Source organism: Myotis yumanensis, unplaced genomic scaffold, assembly GCF_028538775.1.
Source record: "Myotis yumanensis isolate MYYU_CA2020_CCGP unplaced genomic scaffold, mMyoYum1.0.hap1 SCAF_9, whole genome shotgun sequence".
Lineage (NCBI taxonomy): Eukaryota > Metazoa > Chordata > Mammalia > Chiroptera > Vespertilionidae > Myotis > Myotis yumanensis.
In genome coordinates, this window is record NW_027223760.1 from 69,381,930 (window position 1) to 69,401,931 (window position 20,002).

The window sequence follows — 20,002 nt, forward strand, 5'->3', positions numbered from 1 at the left end:
GGCATCCCAGGAAAGCGTCGTCGAATCAATTTAAATGGGAGGCCAGAGTCAGATGGGAACAAATTAATTCTTGGAATCAGAACAACCTCTCCGTCTGCAGATCCTGTTAATACTTCAGCTTCGATAATGTTAGGTCGTAATCTTAAGATAATAAATCTGGTACCATTATAAAGACCCCATTTACTATTGAGATTTCTCAATAGCATGGTGATTGCACCCACTTTCAATTTTAATTTATGACACGGCATTCCCAAAGGAGTAATACTATTAAGAAATTCGATGGGAAAATTTTCCTTTTCAGCATCATCTGTGGAATCAATGGACTCATCACTCAAATATGTGTGAAAATCTCCATCAAGTATATCCAAATTTTCTTCATTTAATTTTTGAACATACTCATTTTTTGGACAAAGAATTGCACGTTTAGATATATTTTTAATATTATCTATAGCAGTGGTTCTCAACCTTGGCTGCACATTAGAATCACCTGGGAATCTTTTTAAAATCCTGATTCCTGGGCCTCATCCTCCGGAAATTGTTTCTTTGTTGTGGGGTGGGGCCACAACATTAGTAACAAAGAAACAGATTTAAAACTTTATTGTGGGGAGCCGCTACAGTGTTTTGGACAGGTTCAAGCCTTGGACTGATGAGAGGGCACAGTCCTCTCTTTGACACGTGCAAGTCCCAGCTTGGAGAGCAGGTCCCTCCCGGCACAATTACAGCCAACAGCTGTAGTTGTAAGCTTGAATATATGGTCCGAACACGTGGCCTCACGTGCCTGAGTGATGTAGGCTTGATAGAGTTCAGGTGCATGTAGTTGAGAAGGATTGAAACCCAGGAGAATGTTGTAAACATCTTGGTCACACACTTACTTTGCCTTGTAGCATCTGCTATAAAATAAAGGCATGGCTGTGGGTATGGTCACTGTCTCTCAGAGAAGCGGCATCCCACCGAGACCTGGCTTTCATTCTCTTGTCTGTCTTTTCTAAGCCTTTCATCCGCCCCCACTCAGGTTTACCCCTTGCCATGCTGGCGCGGCACACTTTAGAAAGATATGCCTCCACGCTCCCAGGACAGGTTCCTGCCTCAAACCCTGCCCTTACAGGAAACAGCTCCGGGAAACAGCTCGGGGGAGGGCGCAGCCATTGCCAAGACAACCCCTGCAGGACTGACTTCCTTCCGCTTGGTCATGGCGGTTGTGGTCGTGATGAGCACCACCCATGGTTTTTATATAAGTAGATACTACTGAAATTTTATCAAGTGAAACAAAATTTATGTAGTACAATAATAAATTAATTGTTATACATATGCTACATCCTAAACAAAAGACTAATAAAAGTTATGAAGAAAACTTAGAAATTAGTCAGCATTTGTTATTTTAAAAAACAGTGAGTAAAATAAAAGTGTCCTTTAATAGAAAATTCGACATACAATACCTGCGAGTCCTTGGTGGTTTTGGAGGGGGAGAATCTTGTTTGTCAGAATCTATGGAGCTGACCATATTTTCAGTGTTAATTTCATTCTGCCAAGAGAGGAAAATGCTTCATTAAAGTTAGGAAAAAATTAAGTTTCTTTCCTCATATTTCAAATAAATTGTTTCTGGGCTTTTGAAATTTTCAAATATTACCAATTTTTCCAAGTAACAAAATGGGCCTTATATATTCCATATTATAGCCTGAGGGGCTAACAAACCCGGTCCATCTCCAGTTACTGAAAAATCAATTGTGTACAGCAGCATTTCAACGTACTTCAAGTGCTTCAAGTGCTACTATAAAAAGAAAACAGACTTTCCCAGGTTTCAGCACCAAAAAAAACAAAAAAAAAAAACCCCAAAACCCAAAATAACAGATTTCCTAAGGAAATAAAGATAAAAGATATCTTTTTTAACACATCACTACGCTAGAAACTTAACATTCAGTGGGAAAAAGCCAACAACAAAATAAGGCTTATACCCTTCACCCTCCCAACCTATTGTGGACCTCTATTGCTACCTAGTACATTTATTAAACAGGTCCCAGAACTCATTTTAATCATTCCTTGTCCTACTCTCCCTCTGTCACTACATTAGTGTCCATTACTGTAGAGAGCCCTATATCACTGCAGATCAATGTTTATCTCTCTCCCTAAAATCAGTAAACATATCCTTGCGTGAAGATTAAGTCATGGGATGTAATGTACACATAACTACAATTAACGATCTGTATTGTATATCTGAAAGTTCCCAAGAGAGTAAAGTTTAAAAGTTCTTATCACAAGAGAAAATTTTTTTTAACTATGTGTGGTAATGGATGTTAACTAGACTTATTTTTGTGATAATTTCACAATATATACAAATATCAATCATTATGCTGTATACCTGCAACTAATAGTCTTATATGTAAATTATAGCACAATAAAAAATAATTTGAAAAAAATTTTCTATATGATTAAAAATGTTATTGGTTGGGGGCAAGGGGAGGTGCAAAAGGGTATAGGGAGATAAATGGTGGTGGAAACTTGATCTGGGGTGGTAAACACAGAATACAGTGTACAGATCATGTGTTGTGGAATTGTGCACTTGAAACTTGTAAAATTTTATAGACCAGTGTCACCCCAATAAATTCAATGAAAAGGAAAAATGGTTAGAATATTTTTCATTTCTATATACTAAGGACATGAGGGTTTAAAACATCTGTATTTCTGTAGTATAAAAACCTTAAACTTTGAAATTAATATTGCATTTATGGGGGGAAAATTGGTATATTTTTCAATTAAAGTTTAAAGAAAAATGCACACATATTTAGCTTTTTGAAATATTAAATGAATCCCAAATTAGGTAAGATTATATGCAATAATATGTTAGCATTCTATTCTATATTATAAACTATTTGGCTACATTTAGCACAGGTTATAACAGGCTTTAGTTAAACTAAAGGGAAAAATGATGACAATGTATGAGGCCTAGTTGTACAATCATTACTCTGTTAATGAAGGAAGTAAGAATGAGGTCACATAAATGAATTTTTACAAATCTGAAATTTTCACTTGGCTTATAAAGGAAGAATACAGTTCCTACAACTCATGGATTAATGTTAGATTATACTAACACACTGAGATCAGCATTTGATAACAAATATCTCATTTAGAAAACCAAGAAATTTCAAACAAATAGTCTGGGAAGTTGCCAAAACCATGGAAAGAGGAAAACGAAGGTTACAAATTTTGCAACTCATTTCCTCATTTTACTTCAATTATTGGAGCTAAGCTGGTTTATCATGTGATAGTTGTCTTAGGGTTAAATGATAAAAATGTAAAAAAATTTTACTAAAAAATAGCCCCCATATCTTTAAGGACAAGGTGATTATATAGGGAGGAAAGAAGAGAGCTAGTTTGAAAAACAGGCAGAAAGGAGAACAATATAAGAACATATATTTTTATCAGGTAAAAAGTTTGGATATCTGCCTGGTATGTGCTCGATGGTTGAGTTTATACCTATGAACCAGCAGGGCACAGGTTCAATTCCTGGTCAGGGCACATGCTCAGATTTAGGGCTCGATCCCTAGTAGGAGGCAGCCAATCAATGATTTCGCTCATCCTTGATATTTCTATCTCTCTCTCCACCTCTCCCTTCCTCTCTGAAATAACTAAAATATATATGAAAAACAAGAAAGTTTCGATATCCAATAAAAACTTTTTACTAAAATTTACCTTTATCGTTTTCATTTTTTAATTTTCACCTGAGGAGGATATGTTGATGTTTTCTAAAATTGAATTTTAGCCCTAGCTGGTTTGGCTCAGTGGATGGAGTGTGGGCCTGCGGACTGAAGGGTCCCAGGTTCGATTCCGGTCAAGGGCATGTACCTTGGTTTCAGGCACATCCCCAGTGGGAAGTGCGCAGGAGGCAGCTGATCGATGTTTCTCTCTCATCAATGTTTCTGACTCTCTGTCCCTCTCCCTTCCTCTCTGTAAAAAATCAATAAAAAATATTTTTAAAAAATTGATGTTTAGAGGGAGACCAAGATGGCGGCGTAGGTAAACACCGGAGACCGCTGCCGCAAACAACCATTTCAAAAATACAACTAAAAGACTGAACGGACATCACCCAGAACCACAGGAAGGCTGGCTGAAGAGAGACTCTACAACTAGAAGGAAAGAGAACAGCAAATCGAGGCTCAGAGGCGGCGCAGTGTGGAAAATACAAAGGTACCGAGGTGCGCGCGCAAAGCGGGCTGGTGGCTGAGGGCGCGGTTGTCGTTTTCGGTCGGGAGTGAGTCTCAGACTCTGGGCTCCAGATCCGGGCGAGTCTCTAGGGACCCAGACTCAAACGGGAGAAGCGGGATTATCCGGCATCAGTTGGAACCTGAGGGCAGCTTTCTCTCCGAAGTTTGCAGCGGCTGCCGGGGTTCTGAGAAGCAGAGCCTCTGGGAACGGGACTGAGCGTGGCCATAACTGCTCCCTCCGCCCGCCCTGTTGATCCCGCCCCGCCCAAAGCCTGCGCACAGCCATTTGCCGATCGCCTCAGGCAAAGGCTGGATTAGCGCCTCCCCAGAAGGCAGACGTTTTCCTTACAGCTGATTCCTATAGCCAGTCGGCCTGGGGGTCAAATCCCTCTAGTGTTAACTACAACAATTAAGGCTTGGCTAGAACAAGACTGCGCACAGAGACCACAAGGGGGTGCACCAAGAAAGCATAAAAGATGCGGAGACAAAAAAACATGACAGAAATGGAGGATATGGAGCTAAGAATCGCAATTTTGAGGGCTTGCCATAAATTTGTGCAGAGCCTCACGAAAACTAATGAGACCCTCGATGCTACGATAAAGAAATTAGAAAGTAAGCATACACGGACTGAAATAAAGAATATTATACCCAATAGCAGACCAGAGGAGTACAATAATCAAACAAAAGATTCGACAAAAAACACCCAATTGGAAAAGCAAAATGAAAAAAGAATCCGAAAGTGTGAAGATAGTGTAAGGAGCCTCTGGGACAGCTTTAAGCGGACTAATATCAGAGTCATTGGAGTGCCAGAAGATGAGAGACAGCAAGATATTGAAAACCTATTTCAAGAAATAATGGCAGAAAACTTCCCCCACCTGGTGAAAGAAATGGACTTACAGGTCCAAGAAGCGCAGAGAACCCCAAACAAAAGGAATCCAAAGAGGACCACACCAAGACACATCATCATTAAAATGCCAAGAGCAAAAGACAAAGAGAAAATCTTAAAAGCAGCAAGAGAAAGAGGCTCAATTACCTACAAGGGAATACCCATACGACTGTCAGCTGATTTCTCAACAGAAACTTTGCAGGCCAGAAGGGAATGGCAAGAAATATTCAAAGTGCTGAATACCAAGAACCTACAACCAAGATTACTTTATCCAGCAAAGCTATCATTCAGAATTGAAGGTCAGATAAAGAGCTTCACAGATAAGGAAAAGCTAAAGGAGTTCATCACCGCCAAACCAGTATTATATGAAATGCTGAAAGGTATCCTTTAAGAAGAGGAAGAAGAAGAAAAAGGTAAAGATACAAATTATGAACAACAAACATGCATCTATCAACAAATGAATCTAAGAATCAAGTGAATAAATAACCTGATGTACAGAATGAACTGGTGATTATAATAGAATCAGGGACATAGAAAGGGAATAGACTGACTATTCTTGGGGGGAAAAGGGGTGTGAGAGATGCGGGAAGTGACTGGACAAAAATCATGCACCTATGGATGAACACAGTGGGTGGGGAGTGAGGGTGGAGGGTGGGGTGGGAGCTGGAAGGAGGGGAGTTATGGGGGGAAAAAAGAGGAACAAATGTAATAATCTGAACAATAAAGATTTAATTAAAAAAAAAAAAAAAAAAAAAAAAAAATTGATGTTTAGAGAGAAGGGGAGGGAGGGAAGAAGGGGAGAGAGGAAGAGAAAGAAACATCAATGTGAGACACATAGATTAATTACTTCATATATGCACCCAGACCCAAGATCGAATCTACAGCCTACGTATGTGCCCTAACTGGGAATCAAACCTGCAACATTTCGGTGTATGGGACAATGCTCCAAGTAACTGAGCCAGTATGATCTTTTAAGGCTAAAATAACATTGAATTAAGTCATGCCAAAAAGGGACTCAATTGTGGTCCTATAATTCTACTTTTTAAAAAACCATGTACATTCCTATATAATAAAGAGCTAATATGCAAATGGTCATCACGCCCTCAAGCCCTTGTACTGGGGGACCTGAGGCCACGCCCCCTGCCAGGGGACCTGATGCCACACCCCAGCCTGGTGGGGCTTGACAGGGGACCTGAGGCCCCACCCCCTGCCCGGTGGGGCTTGACGGGGGACCTGAGGCTGCGCCTCCCTCCTCCCCCCCCGTGGGGCTTGATGGGGGTGATTTTACTAATTTTTTTTCATCTCTGACACTTCTATTATAAAGGGCAAATAGCAATATTAAAATATTTCCTCTAATTAAATCCCTTTTAATGTGCATGAATTTTGTGCACCAGGCCACTAGTGTAACATTGTCATGACCAAAAACAAAATAAAATTCATGTAGAACCAACTTACAATTAGTTGGGGGTGGCAGCAAGAAGAGAGAACCGTGAAGGAAAAGGGGCTGGCTACCTGGCAGGCCCAACAAGCTCAGTAACTGAAGGTAATAGCACAGGATGGTTTCTTTGTTTGTTTTTTTTTTAAAAATATTTTATTGATTTTTTACAGAGAGGAAGGGAGAGAGATAGTTAGAAACATCGATGAGAGAGAAACATCGATCAGCCACCTCCTGCACACTTCCCACTGGGGATGTGCTCGCAACCAAGGTACATGCATGCCCTTGACCGGAATCGACCCTGGACCTTTCAGTCCGCAGGCCGAAGCTCTATCCACTGAGCCAAACCGGCCACAGCGCACAGGAAGTTTTGATCATAAAAATTTCTAAATCAACAGGTTATAATGGGAAGTCAGGTCCTAGGTCTATGTGATAGATTAATCTTTACCTTGAGGAGGTCCTATATATTGTTTTTGTGTATCTAAGGTAATATATTTAAAATGTCACAATATCTTCTCCCGCCTTGAGAGATAAACACGGGTACTGGGGCAAGACACCCTTAACATTCCTTATTGTTATTTCTTATCTGCATATCTTTGTAAACTATGTATATTAAATGTTAACTATCTTGCACCCACCAATGTAAAAGAAATATGTACCTTTCCATTTTGCTTTTTATCCAATCCTAGAGATTTCCTGCTTTACTTTCCCCTGCCTCCTCCTACCACCAATGGATTTACTGTCAACTTCTTTACATCTGCTTTGATTCTACTGTATAAAATAAACTCCAAAATGGTCATTTTCCAGAGTATTTTCTCAATGCATTGAAATTTTGCTTCCAAGTCTGGCCCTCAGCCTTGGCTCAAATAACCTCTTTAAGCCTTTCTTTAGGTTTGGAACTCTTGTTTATGGAACAATGCAGCTAATTTTTTAAAAAGTAATTTACATTTGAAACAATAAAAAATATGAATTTTGACATAAGAACTACTTTCCTAATGTATTATTTATAATATTATGTAACTTGTATTGGAGTTATTAAATATGCATCATAGTTGAGTGTTTCAAACAGGAAGGAAAGGAGTTAAAATCAAGGTTAAATAAAAATAAGAACTGTCATAGATATTCTCATGTTATATAAGACACAAAATGACAATTAAAAAGCTAAATATTACATCTTGGTAAAAGGATTTCTAAAATTAATAGGCCAACAACACCTACCACTCCATCAGCAATTTTTTGGACTCCATGAATTTCATACAGTTGTAGCTGTTTTTCAAACAATTGGGCAATAGCTCTATGAACAAGCTCATACTGCTCCTATTAGAGAGATGAAATGATAAACAAAGGAAAAACATTAAAAAACCCCAAAAGGCAAATCTAAAAATATAGTTTATAAAGTAAATTAAAAAAACTATACCTTAGTTTGTACTGCAGAATGCCTCTGTGTTCTCATTTCTTGTATTAAATTAAATACATTAAACTCCTCTGGTATTTTCTAAAACAAAGAATGTAATACATGAACTCTAAATAACTCTTCAGAAAAACACTAAAATAGTCTTCAATTTTTCATATAGACCTTATACACGTGCTGGCTAACTGAAAACATTCTGAATACCACCTACCTTGTTCAGAAACTGCTTGGCATTGTAAACTTAAGCTCACCTTGACTCTCAACAGTCAAGCTAGTGAGCCAGATACGTGAACAAAAAAAAAGAAAAAGTCCAGCCAAGCCATGACTGTAGTGCAATGGGAATAAAAATGCTGTGACTAACTCTGATTGGTGTATGGAATGAAAAGTGAAGGAAATATAATCTATCTGGAGAGTTGAGAAGCTTGATGTGGATAAAGCCTAAGACTGAAAGAAGGAGAGGTATTCAAGAGAGGAGAGAAGATAGGCTACTTGGTTGGGATCATACTATCCTATATAATAAAAGCCCAGCCACCGAACGGCTGAACGACCAGAATGAACGATTGACCAGTTGCTATGATGTGCACTGACCACCAGGGGGCATATGCCCAATGCAGGAGCTGCTCCCTGGTGGTCAGTGCACTGGCATAGTGGGAGTGCTGCTCGACGGACAGGGATGAGCAGCGCTCCCACAGCGGACCGATCCCTGCAGGCCATGCCCTCCCACCAGTGCATGAATCTGTGCACCGGGCTTCTAATATAAACATAATAGAGTTTAAACTCATTCCACAGCCCAGTGTTTCCTGGGCTAGCTATATAAGGACTGGCTAAGAGAGCTAGGAAAAATCAGATCTCTCAACTACATCCCTGGAGACTGTTTATCCTAGACAATTCTTTTGTACATTTGTAATTAGAACTACTGAAGTATGCAACCCTGGCATGAACAAACTTTATATTCAAGCAACTTTTGTAGCAAAGAAGATGGCATTCTGAAAAGAAGAGAAACTTGGTAGAGGTATAGCAATATTTTAAAAAAGATAGAAAGGTAGAAACAGATTGCAGGCACATTTCTGAGGCAAAACTATTAGAAATTGGGAATCAATAAGAATATTTTGGAGTGATAAAGAAGACAGAAAAGAACAATTCCCATTATTTACTGCCTGGGAGTCTTTGCATATATAAAAATATTTCTTTTTAATTTGTAAAAACTTATTTATAATGAGAGAGAAATAGATTTGTTGTTCCACTTATTTACGCATTCATTGGCTGAATGATGCATGGGCCCTGACCGGATATTAAATCTGAAACCTTGGCATATCAGGTGGACTCTAACCAACTGAGCCACCGGCCAGGGCCCATCAAAAGATTTTTACATCAAGTCCTAACCTATGGCCCAAGACTATATTTATGTTAAGTCAAACTGAATCAAATGGGGACTATGTTAAAAAAAATACAACTTTTGAAATGATCAGGAGTTTATTTTGCTTGCTGCTATTCATCTAAATGCCTCTTCCAATTCCAATTTTAATTTCTGACTTTTATGTTAAAGTCAGAATCCTATCTAAATTGTATTCACTTACAATTTTTCAATTGAGCATTAGATTAGTTTTGAGGAATACAAAAATAAAACTTAATCCCAGAGGGTTTTATCAGAAACTGTCTAAAATTTAAATATAACCTAGCAAAAGTGAAAACTGACAAAAAGATAAGGGAAAGAAAAAGAAAGAACGGAAGGGGAAAAGAAGGAAAGAAATAAAATACTATTAATCCTATTTTATACAAGACATAGATTGACATATTCAGGAAAATCATAAAGCTATGAGGAATTAAAAGCTTTTCCCTAATGCATAGAAACCAGACATATTATAGAATCAACAAATGAACCAAATCTATGTATAATAAGGAGATTGTGTTTTTCAAATCCATAATGAGAGCTGTGTCTTATTTATCTCTATATCCTCCATATACTGTTTGAAAACAGTAGTGGTAATAATAGCAGCACTAGTAATAAAAACGAATACTAAACTGAGCATTTGCTATGTGCCACACATATAAAGAATTTTACAATGGTTAACTTAATTCTTATGAATTATTAATATTATGATTTCCATTTTTAGATCAAGAAATTGAGGCACAATGAGATTAAGCAATTTGACCAAAATTCCACAGCTGGTCAATGATGGAACCAGAATATTAATCTGGGCAATTTGGCCAACGAGGATTCTGTATTTTGAAAAGTCAATGCAGATTTTACATCCCCAATGCAGGTATTAATTCACAGAGAACAAATGGGTGACATGTTTACCTTGCTCCCAGTGTATTATCTCAAGTAAAATGCATCATTTATACCTTTTTGCTAACCTGTATTTCATACATACCAAAGCTACTTCTAAAAAAGTAACAAAGCATATGGTGTAATTTACTGCAATTAGTCATTATATTTGAAAATCATAATAGATCAATTGGATATAATGTTACATAAAAATATTCTTACCCCAGCTTTTAATAAATTCCACGTATAATCTATGGCACAAATGGCACCTGTTCTTCCACAGCCTGCACTATGAATACAGAGTTTGAAAACACAATTTAATTTTTGTAATAAAAAAACTGTAAAATAAAAAGCATGTTAATATATTTAGAAGCAAAACATTTTTTAAGAAATTTGACAAAATTCTTCTTAGAGTACTTAAAGTACTGTATGTGCACCTTAACATTAGTATTTAGATCTTGTTTTTATTAAGTTTAAAGAACTTTCAAGAGTGACTCACAGAATACCTAGGAGCCTTTACTGTGGAAGTCCAATTCTACCTCAGAAAACCTTAGTTAAGAAAATATCTTGCAGAGATAAATTCATTCCAAAAATATAAGTAGTTTGTTAAACACATAATCCAGAAAGTTCTGATAAAGTACATTATAATCAACTTAGTATGATCTTAAAAAAGCTCTTAATAATGAATAGAAATAATATTCATTTTAAATTGATACATTTGTCAATTCCACACATTTCTAAAACATTTCTAGAATTTTAGAGTCTAGAATTACAAGGGCTAAATAATATATATTTAAAACTTGATGGTTAAAAGTGTAATAAATACAGAGACATAGACAACTAGATAAATGAAACACAACAGAAAGTTCAGAAACAGATCTGAGCATATGTAAGTATTTATTACATAATGGATTCTTCAATCAAAGGGGAAAGACTAGACCACTCAATAAATGATAAGGGAAAGTTAGCTAACAATGGAGAGCAAAAAGTGAATTCTTACCTCTGACCTTAATCACAAAAAAATTACAGATGAATTAAAAATAAAATGTTAAAAAAATATAAAGTGCTAAAAAATATAGGCAAAACTTTAAGTGCTACTGTGTTAGGGAAGGACTTTCTAAGCATATCTCAATAGACATAAATCATAAATGAAGAGAGTCATAACTCTGACTACATAATTTAAAATTTATACATGGCAAATCAGGCAGAATAAAAACCATGAAAAACCACGATCTAAAGTTAACATCCTCCAATATATAAAGAATTTGTAGTGTATAATTATTAAGAGATAAATTACTACTACTATAAAATAACTGGCAATGTATACAAACAAGCAATTCACAAAAGAACATAAATGACATAAAATAAAAAAGGGAAAGCTTGCCCTATCACAGGCATTAAAACAAAGTACTGAGGCAACTCTGGAGAAATAGGCACTCACACAAACTGGCAGTGGTAGGAATATTTCTAATTAACATCAGCTTTATGGATAACAAATTTAACAATATGTATTAAAAGAATTAAAAATTTTACATCCTTTGACTTAGATATCCCACTTCTAGATCTATTTCCTGCCCTGGCCAGTATGGCTCAGTTGGTTGAGCATCGGTGCACTGAAAGTTCGCCGGTTCGGTTCCTGGTCACTGGTCGGAGTGCATACTGGAGACAACTGATTGATGTTTCTCACATCAATGTTTCTCATTCCCTTCTACCTTCCTCTCTCTCTCAAATCAATAAAAAACATATCTTTTATATCTATCCTTATGAAATAATTACAGATGTGCACAAAGATTTTGCCATTGGATGTTTAAACTGTTTATAATTTCAACTAATTTGTAAAGAACTCAAAGAATTTGCTTTATCTTTTAATTTTACAATTAAGTAGGTCTTTTTTCTTTTTAACCAGTCAACTACTTGATTAAAAGGTCAACCAACCACTCAATTAACTACAGAAAAAAAAATTTTTTTAAATCTTCACCAAGGATACACTTTTATTGATTTTTAGAGAGAGGAAGTGGGAGGTAGGGGAGATATGTGAGAGAAAAACAGTGATCGGTAGCCTCTTGTACAAGCCCTGGGGATCAAACCTACAAGTATGTGCTCTGATTGGGAATCGAACTGGGAGCTTTTTGGTGTATAGGACAATACACTAAACTGAGCCACCGGCCAGGGCCATAATAATATTTTTTAATTAATCAATTTGTTAATTGACTGTCACATCTCCATCAACAAGTCACCTTTTCTGGCCCCAAAATAAAAAAGCAGCCCTTCTACTAACGTAGGCTTTACAATCAGATCAGTTAGATAAGAAAATAACTTTAGTATTCCATTTAACTACTGAATTAATTAACCAGTAAATATCCAAGTCACTTAAAGAGATAAATTGATAGCAGTTTTATGAAGTAAGTACTATGGAAGTCTCCTAAAATAAGCTAATGTAAATGAGAGATTAAGGGAAGAAAAATTGCCTCAGGATTCAGATAGCTTTTATGATTTGGGAATCCGTATAATGACCTAATGCAAATTCAAAAATTAGGCTCCAAAATACAACATATCACCCATATTATAAGGCCACCTATATTCCAAAGTATTTAAATATTTGGAAAATTCTTTTGTACCTGCAATGGATACAAATAGGCACATCTTCATGTTCTTGGTATTTCCTCATTAAGCTTATCATATCCAGAATAGAATCAAATGATGAAGGAACATCATGGTCTGGCCAGTTCACATAATGAAACTGATATAGCCTCCGAGATTCCTTCAAGAATAACAAAAATTCAATAATTATGAAAATACATTTGCAAATTTTAAAACATAAAGAAAAGCTGCATATCTCACTTTACTGCCATTTCAAGATAGTTGTATGGTATTCAGTGTTACATTAAAAAAACAAAGTAGGTTGCGGGTTTAATCCCCAGTTGGAGTGTGTACTGAAGGCAATCAATCAATCTCTCTCTCTCTCTCTCTCTCTCTCTCTCTCTCCCCCTTCCCCTCTCTCTAAAAACAAAGCAATAAAAATATTTAAAGAAAAATTTAAAAAACAAATTAGTGATAGTCTACATTTATTGACTATTTACCATCTACCTAGTACTTAATTGCCATATAATGTCATAAGAAAGGTACTGTTAATACTATTCTCATTTTATAGGTAATAAAATTGAGATAACCTGTTTAAAATTTCATAGCAAGTAACCAATGTGGGATCTGAACTCAGGCAGTCTTACCTCCAGAGCATGCTCTTTAAACATTACACTGTATATACTATTTAATTAATCCAGAGCATTAGGTGGATGAACAATATATCATAAGCAATGTTAGAATTTACTGCAACTAGAAGACTAATAGAATATTTAAACCGAAAAAGAAAATTAGAAATGAGCCTGTTTAACCCCAAACCCACTTGTCTTCTTTCAGATGAGTCAGTATGTATGGGGGAACTCCCAACCCCTGACACTTTCAGAGGATCTGTGAGTTTTAAAATATTTTCATAGTAGTACTAATGTATTCTCTATTTGCCTTTTCACTCTCATTCTCTCATGTGTGTACAGCAGGGTCTTCCCAAGACTACTTGACTTATGATGATGTGATCACTTTGACAGCTAATAGAATATATGCTTGTGTATTCATGCTTTTAAGTTTTCTTCTGTTTAAATTTCCAATATAGTAAATATTGAAAGATATAACCCACATAAACAAAAGATCTTTGAATCTTCAATAATTTTTAAGAATGTAAGAGTTCGGCTATGAAAAAACCTTGAGAATGGTTATTCTAAGTGTTTAACTGAAAGAACACCTGCTCAGAATCCAGATTAAAACTGTATTAAAATTCAATTTCTGCCATTTACTGAGTAACTTTAGGGAAGCTAGTTAACGTGTTAAAGACTCTATATCTTCATTAATGTGCAATGGAGATAACCACTATTTGAAATGCCTGATACATTACTAAATTTAATAAGGTACCTATCATTATCACCATAAAATTAAAAGTAACAACCAAAGTATAATAAATAACTCAACTAAAGGAACATGACTAGTCAAGTCAGAATGGGGAATAAGAGTACCAGTACCATGTTTTCTTATAAATAGCAAAGTAGGAGTTGTAAGTTTGTTTACAGATGCATTAGTTGGGGAAGAATGATGAACTTCACGTCAAGCTAAATTATATAATATGGTTTCAAAATTAAGCTAATAAAAATAGAGAAATTGAGGAAGAAGTCGACGAGCATTCTCTAATGTCCATCAGATTTTTTCTTTGATTTCTCCCTAGACAATTATCATTCCATATGGCTCTGAAACACTGAAGTCAAGGGCCCTTGAGTGAAAACAATATGTATCTAAATGATTACTTGGCTTTGATGGTAGTTTGTCTCTTTCTAAAATACTATAGACTGTAAAAGTGGGTAATAATTACCTAAACAATGCTATAATATGCTATTGCAATGAATACATTTGTAGCAACGAAACTAACTATTCCAAATACAGTAAATTTAATATAGGGAGAGCTGTTCTAAGTTAGTTAAAATTTACCTTATTTTATTTATTTTACTAGAGGCCCGGTGCATGAAAATTCATGCACTAGAGGGGAGGGGGTGGGTGTCCTTTCACCTGGCCAGCCCCCTTTCACAGTCCGGGAGCCCTCAGGGGTGGGAGGCAACCTGGCGATCAGGGGAAGGTGACGCCCCCATCACATCTCTGCTGTTGCCACTGCCAGCAGCGCAAGCCTCGGGCGGCCCTGGGCGGCTGGGCGGCAGCCATATGAGGCTTGCCTGCGCCTCAGGCTGGCCCTGGGGGGTTGGGGGGCTGAGGGGAATGGGGGACTTGTGAGCACTTGGTATGTGCCACACATATAAAGAACTTTACAATGGTTAACTTAATTCTTATGAATTATTAATAGTATGATTTTCATTTTTAGATCAACAAATTGAGGCACAATGAGATTAAGCAATTTGACCAAAATTCCACAGCCGGCGGGGCTGAGGGGACTGGGCGCCGCCATCTTTGAGGGTATGGCAGTCAATTAGCATATTCCCTCCTTATTGGCTATAGGTGCCGCCATCTTTGCAATGGTGTGAGGGTCAATTAGCATATTCCCTCTTTATTAGATAGGATTATTATTTATATTACATTACTATCTAACTTTATAAGCATAAAGCTCAAGATACTAAATAAAACATTACTCTGATTTTCTTCATTATTGTACATAACTAAAACGTTTTTTAAGTCTCCTTAACTATGTAAGACAGTATACATTATTTATGCCTTCTCTTTAAAAATTATCCTTAGAGTCCTGGCCGGTGTGGCTCAGTGGGTTGGGCGTCATCCCATGCACTGAAAGACAGCTGGTTTGATTCCCAGTCAGGGCACATGCCCAGGTTGCTGGCTAGATACCCGGTAGGGGATGTGCAGGAGACAGATTGATGTTTTACTCTCACATCGATGTTACTCTCTCCCTTTTTCCTCTCTCTCTAAAAAGCAATACAATAATCTTTTAAAAAGTTATCCTTAGAAATTATCTCTAAATGAAAAATACTTACATTCTGGAATTCAAGTAAGAGTGTCCTAATGAAGTAGTCTGGTCTTGCTTGTTCAGCTTCCTAAATAAAGGGGGAAACACTTGTGAGTCAGTAACATTAAAACATATACAGTAATCACCAAAACAAATAAGAAACTCGTAAAGCCTACACTCTAAAATTAACAATTACTTGGTGTACCTAGTAATTGCAAAAATAATCATTCTAAAAGCCATGAACTTAAGCTTTATATATATATATTTTCCCATTCAACAAAAGGGAAACTTTATTGAGGCCTCAGGGCCATGGGATTGAGGCAGAAGGCCACTATGTGGGCTGAGGAGGTGGCAGAGGGGCCTCATTTAACCTTCTTGGGGCACAAGTTGTTGGTGTGGCTGCACTTCTTCTGGCAGTTTACAGTGCAGGGGTGCAGGCAAGTGTAACAAGTCACAACTGTACTTCTGAGTGAGCTAGCATAGAGACGACTTAATTGCTGCCACCCCACAGACAAAGCACCAAGTCAGGGTGGACTCTTTCTGGATACTGAAGTCTGAGGGAGTGCAGCCATCCTCCAGCTATTTGCCCGCAAAAAATCAGACGCTGCTGGTCAGGCGGGGTGCCCTCCTTGTCTTGGATTTCACTTTGGTATTCTCAAATGTGTCACTGGGCTCAACCTCAAAGGTGATGGTCTTGCCAGTCAGGGTTTTCACAAAGATCTGCAACTCTGCGTCTGCTGAGGACGCTATTCCACCGCATAGTTGAAGAGAAAGAGGGTGGTGTATATATACTTTTAAATAGAAGTATCTGTTAATTCCTTAGCTAAAACTCTATCTTCCAGTAAAAGCAACAAACATCACCAGAATCATGTAATAGAAATAACACAAACAAAACGTCACTTCTTAGTACCTACTACCACCTACAACCATTACATCTTTCCATAAAGCTTTCCTTTCCCTACTTAACACTCAACTTTGTTAACTGGATCCAACTATAGAAGGAAGGATACGCTCAGAAATTGCCAAATTGTTATTCTGATTAAGGATAACATTACCACTTTAAAAGTCTTTTACTACCATTTGTCAAAGTATTAGAATAAAACCTCTATGTCAGTTTGTCCCTAAGCAAACTATGCTTTATTTCAGTAGTTAAAACCATAGGCAATGACTGTCAAGAGCAACATATTGTTTTATTGATAAAAAACAATCCAATATTATTCTGCTTTAATTTTTAAAGTCATCCTAATTTACTTTGAACTTTTCAAATAACATTAAAGGAGAAGTATTTTTGTTTATTTTCATCTAAAATAAGTACGAATAAAAACACTGGCCCAAGACTTAATTTTTTTCTTGTCTGTAAAGCTAGTAAATATTTTTGGCTTTGCAGGCCATAAAATCTCTGTCTACTCAACTTTGCTATTGTGATAGGCAAATATGTACATTAATGGGCCTGATTGTACTCCAACAAAACTTTGTTTACTAATCAGGTAGTGGTTAGATTTACCCATGGACAGTGTGCTAACATCTGGTCTAAGTGGATTACATACAGCAACTATGATCCGTGACTGAGCTCCTGCTAGCCACTCCTCTCACTTCCACCGACTCTTTACCCTCCTCATTCCCAAACCAAGAGAGCTCCCGATACTGTCCTTCCTTAGTCTCAAACTCTGTCAAATAATCAAGTCACTTACTATGGTTACTTTCATCAACTTGTTTCTAAATTTTATTTTTGTTTACATCAGTAATAACAAATCCTAAGTTGTCTGAAACAATCACAAGACAAATTACCTTCCTTTAAAAAAAATTTTTTTTAATTGATGTCAGAAAGGGAGAGGGAAAGAGTGATACGAACATCAATGATGAGAATCACTGATTGGCTGCCTCCTGCACAACCAACACTGGGGACTGAGCTCGCAACCCAGGCATCTGCTTTGATTAGGAAGCCAACTGTGACTGCCTGATTCATAGGTTGATGCTCAACCACTGACCCACACCAGCCAGGCCAAATTATCTTGCATCTTATAAGAAAAAATTTGTTTCTTCAGCAAGAATCAATCCCAATGCTGACAAATCAAACCAGCTGTTACGAACCAAATCAAACCTCATTAAGGACTTTGTAATTATTTTTAGTTCAATTGAAAAATTACCCAAAAACTCATCTTTTTTTCAAATTATAAACTATGTTGGAAATTTTAAAGTTGTTTTGCTGTTGAATGTTAAGCACTATGTATTTTCACCTGAATTTTAACACTGAGTACAGTTATTACATTAAAATTTGCAAATGTTCAACGCAACCACACTGCACAGTACTGGACTGTCAGGGAGTTAATATTGTAGAATACTTCCTGGGCTGGCGAGGGGGGATGTGTTCCCTCATAGAAGTAGAAAATATGGTATGTATTGATTTTTATTAATTTCAAATAATATGAAATGCAGTATGATTTTTAAAAATGCTTCTATTTAACACAACAAACAGTTCATTCTAACCAGGACTTTAGAGTATTGACTTTATATTAATTCCAGGCAGTTAACTCTGAGTTATAGTTAACATTACAAAACCACATTGTATTTATAAAGGAGACTGTAACATAAGTTGAGTCCTTTCTATATCAATGTAGGAAGCACTAAGCTTTGGGTATGCATCAGAGGAATTCACAAGTTATAAGTACAAATAAATCATAAAATTATGGACTTCTTAAACTCACCAATTACAAGTAAAATCATAGAAATTGTTTATCATTGAACCATGAAAAACAAAGTAAAAAGCAAGCAATTCTGAAATGGGGAATGTGATAGTTAATTTTATGTGTCAACTTGACTGGACCATTGAGTGATTAATATCAAATGTTTGATATTTGATCAAAATTATTCTTGGTGTTTCTGTAAGGGTGTTTTTGGGTGAGATTAATATTTAGATTAGTGGACTTTACGTACAGCAGATTGCCCGCTATAATATGGGTGGCCCTTACCTAATTAGTCAAGGCCTAAATAGAACAAAAGGAGCAGACCCCCCCACCCTCCCCCCGCAAGTAAGAGAGAATTCTCCAACAGACTGCTTTCATCTGCAATATCAGTTCTTCCTGGTTCTACAACAAGCTGTCTGAACCAAAACTGAACAACAGCTCTCCTGGGTATCCAGTTTCCTCACCAACCACCCTGCAGATTTTGGACCTGCCAGCCTCCATAATAATGCGAGCCAATTCCAAGTAAAAAATCTCTTTCCTTTTATAGCAGTGATGGCGAACCTTTTGAGCTCGGCGTGTCAGCATTTTGAAAAACCCTAACTTAACTCTGGTGCCATGTCACATATAGAAATTTTTTGGTATTTGCAACCATAGTAAAACAAAGATGTATGTGTGTGTGTGTGTATTTTATATTATATTATATTTTATGTGCCTCAGGCATGAAACAGCTCTGGCCACTGACACAGGCATCAAGCTAGGATGAACTAAGGACTGCACATCTGCTCTGCCCCTGACTGATATAAGAGCAACACCACCAATCAGGTGTCTCCTTGCCCATTGCCAGGGGGTAAAGGATGTATATTTTTGATATTTATTTTATATATTTAAATGTCATTTAACAAAGAAAAATCAACCAAAAAAATGAGTTCGCGTGTCACCTCTGACACGCGTGTCATAGGTTCACCATCACTGTTTTATAGATACACATGATATTGGTTCTCTTTCTCCAGAAAACTCTGACTAATATAGGTAAGTTACTGAACTTCCATGTTTGCTCAATCCTGGATCTTTCGAATTGAGTAAATAAGAAAATACACTTCCTTTAGGTCATTAAAAAAGGTGCCATCATGTGTAACCCAAAGCAAATTATTGTTACTATTTTAAAGCTCGCTTATATTTAACTATGTTTTTTCTTCATGTTTTGTTTTTAAATTCATTTTCTCAGATTTCTGTTACGTTATTTTTAGGACTTCAATTTAATTCATTTCCAAAGCTCATTAAATAGTTACATATTTTAAGTTTCTTATCAAATTGTCTGCCACAAAGATCAAACTTTATGTCTCACATGGCAATTCTTAAACCTATCTTTGTATGTAATTAGAACATTCTGGAGAGAATATCAGATATGAAAAATTAACATGATCAATACATGTCAGTCATCAAGGGTTTCAAATAGATCACCCAGATGACAGCTATTCCATTTACTCAAATATATACACTTACTATCAACTTTGATATTCAAAGACTAACAGAGAATTAACATAAGGTACAAGTGATTTATATATTTATGAAGTCATTCCAAAAACTTCTAAATTTTAAAGCAATATAA

At 36.6% G+C, this 20,002-nt stretch overlaps 1 protein-coding gene and 1 pseudogene across 5 annotated transcripts in view; both read right to left on the reverse strand.

Moving 5' to 3' along the window:
* Positions 1-20,002, reverse strand: part of PTPN12 (protein tyrosine phosphatase non-receptor type 12) — a 99,865-nt gene that overhangs the window by 15,226 nt on the left and 64,637 nt on the right. For all 5 annotated transcript variants that reach the window (XM_070424571.1, XM_070424570.1, XM_070424569.1 and 2 more), the window contains 6 exons: positions 15,738-15,797; positions 12,819-12,961; positions 10,423-10,489; positions 7,938-8,015; positions 7,739-7,837; positions 1,437-1,522 (listed from right to left, as the gene is read on the reverse strand). In XM_070424571.1, coding sequence (XP_070280672.1) covers positions 1,437-1,522; positions 7,739-7,837; positions 7,938-8,015; positions 10,423-10,489; positions 12,819-12,961; positions 15,738-15,797 — 533 coding nt within the window. The remainder of the gene's footprint in view (positions 1-1,436; positions 1,523-7,738; positions 7,838-7,937; positions 8,016-10,422; positions 10,490-12,818; positions 12,962-15,737; positions 15,798-20,002) is intronic.
* Positions 19,098-19,242, reverse strand: LOC139017121 (small nucleolar RNA SNORA48; annotated as a pseudogene).